This window comes from Stegastes partitus, unplaced genomic scaffold (genome assembly GCF_000690725.1).
Source record: "Stegastes partitus isolate 25-593 unplaced genomic scaffold, Stegastes_partitus-1.0.2 Scaffold2020, whole genome shotgun sequence".
NCBI classification, from domain to species: Eukaryota; Metazoa; Chordata; class Actinopteri; family Pomacentridae; genus Stegastes; species Stegastes partitus.
The window spans coordinates 34,277-36,756 of NW_007579751.1; the positions used below are offsets into that span (position 1 = coordinate 34,277).

The 2,480-nt window shown below is 44.8% G+C and overlaps 1 protein-coding gene across 1 annotated transcript in view; it reads right to left on the reverse strand.

The window, feature by feature from the left end:
* rnf217 (ring finger protein 217) overlaps positions 1-2,480 on the reverse strand; it is a 20,559-nt gene that overhangs the window by 10,419 nt on the left and 7,660 nt on the right. The window contains exon 3 of the mRNA XM_008303501.1: positions 1,011-1,175. Coding sequence (XP_008301723.1) covers positions 1,011-1,175 — 165 coding nt within the window. The remainder of the gene's footprint in view (positions 1-1,010; positions 1,176-2,480) is intronic.

Below are 2,480 nucleotides of genomic sequence, written 5' to 3' on the forward strand. Positions count from 1 at the left end.
GACATCTCTGAGTTCTCTCCTTCAGTCATGCATGTGTTGTTTCCACAGAGCTGCAGGACTTTACGTTGCAGACAAACATGAGTTAAAACGTGCTGTTTGGGATTCAGAGGGTTAAAGCGACGCTGTCAGGAGTTTCTCCTGCATCAGCGTCTGCTGAAGGCTGCAGCGACCGGAGTTTTCCTCCAAACCGAGCGTTCAGCAGCTCTCGGCCTCGTTTCCAGCTAAACGCAGCACGACACCGATTTGTCGGCGTCACGGTCGAACACGAATCCTCCTCCTCCTGCTTCCACAGCACAAGCTCGCCGTGTGACCGGCACAGATGGAAAATGTTTGCCGCTGTGAGCGAGCTGCACCGGTAATTAGCTTAATTTATGTCTTCCTTTAGTCATCTGACACTCAAATTAGATATCGCTGCGGACGAACTTGGTCGTAATGAGACTGTGAGACGAGCGTGTGACGGTCGGAGGGAAGCAGATGTGACTCTGTGAAGACGTTCATCGTTCTGAGGTGGACGGTCGGCCGCTGGAGAGGCTTTAACCGTCTTTTACATGATCACAGAAATGACCAGAAACCGTAAAAACTGGGAGGAAATGTCAGATTTAAACTATTTTAACCACCTGATGAGCAGTTCTGCTGCAAATAAAAGCTTCAAATGGTGGTATTTCATTAATTTACTTTATTCTACACGTCTCATATAAAAACCCACAAAAAAAAACAATCTGCAGATTCTGTGAAAAACAAAAAATTCTGCGTTTCTCAGAGCTTCTGTGAAGTCATGACCGACTCCGTTATGACCAACAGTCAGGTGACTAAAAATCTGATATTTTTCAGGTAATTAGCTGCAGTTGTTTTATTTATTTTGACGCCTTTAATCACAGCGTGAGTTGTTGCTGTTCTGCAGAGACCTTAATGCACTTCACATCCATCGCCTCCTCCTGCCTTCATGCCTCTTAGCTGCTCTGCTCCATCCCTCCTCTGCACATTAAGCTGCTCAGACTCCAGGTTCTCACCTTACACTCGGGACACTTCTGGGCGTTCCTCTGGCCGTGCTCGATGACGCTCGCCCACGTCCGCAGCAGCTTGTCTCCTTTCCTGTAGTCGCGGCATTTCAGGCCGTTGTGCCACGGAGCGTGGCATTTAAAGCACCACACAAACTGGCAGCTGCTGCACTGGATCTGAGGGAACACACAGGTCAGGTCGGGTTTATTAATACACACCTACATTAATATACACCACCATCACAACGAAATGAAACAAAGTCACCACAAAAAGACACAAAAACAGCATAAAAAGACACAAAATCACAACAAAAGGAAAGAAAATCACTAAAAAAAGACAAAAATCACGAAAAAAAGAAACAAAATCTGCATAAAAAGACAAAAAATCACCACAAAAAGACACAAAAGCACCAAAAAAAGACAAAAATCACAAGAAAACGAAACCATATCTCCATAAAAAAGAGTCCAAATCATCAAAAAGCTTCAATAATCAAAACAAGATGTGATATGAGACGAGACGTCATCAGAACTTCTTATCAGAGTCGAGCTCAGGTGAAGCTGAGCGTCAACACAACATCTGATTGAAACCAGAAGACTGATCCAGGATCTGGAGTCAACGTTATCGTTCATCCACCGGCCTCGATGCTGCACTCGTTCTGAGGATTTTAAAGGTCCGGAGGTCGAGTCAGAGCGGAGACGAGTCAAACACGAGTCGATCCATTTCCCCCACAGCGGTCCTCTGATCACAGGAACGTGAGCAGACAAGCCGACCCGAGCCGAGCCACGCCGGCTGAACTCTCCTGACCCCCAGATTAAACCGTCTGAGGAGCGGCTCCACAAAACAGCTCAAAGTCCGGCTTTTTGTGGAGGTTCAATGATTAACTCGCTTCAGTTTTAAGACAAAACTCATCACGGCTTCCATCAGGAGAGAAGCTTCAGGACGGATCCAGGTTTTAGGGGAACATGTTGTCCACGAAAACCTGCTGGAGAGTCTGTCCACCTATCTGACTACATCATTTGATTTTCATCCATTTTAGGAACGTGTCCGTGTGGACGGATCAGCAGCAGCCTCCAAATAGTTTAATATGCTGCAAAAAAACAGCTTTTTACAAAGATGTAGAATTCACCGAGGCTATGAGGCGACGCAAATGAAGAACACACATAAAATCTGCACGAAAAAGATGTGAAATCGCCACAAAACTCACAAAACAAACCACGAAAGGCTGCAAAACAAGACACAAGATCATCTCAGAGTCAAAACCAGCACAAAGAGATGCAAGAACACCTAAAAATGAAGCAAAAAGATGCAAAATCAGCATAAAACAAGGGAAAAAAACTAAGCAAAAAGACCCAAAATGTGCATAAAATGAGGCAAAATCATCACAATAATGTGAAAGATCCCTACAAAGAGTCCAACCAGCACAAAAAGGTGCAAAAACACCATAAAATGAGGCAAAAAGCTGCAAAATCAGCACAAACACA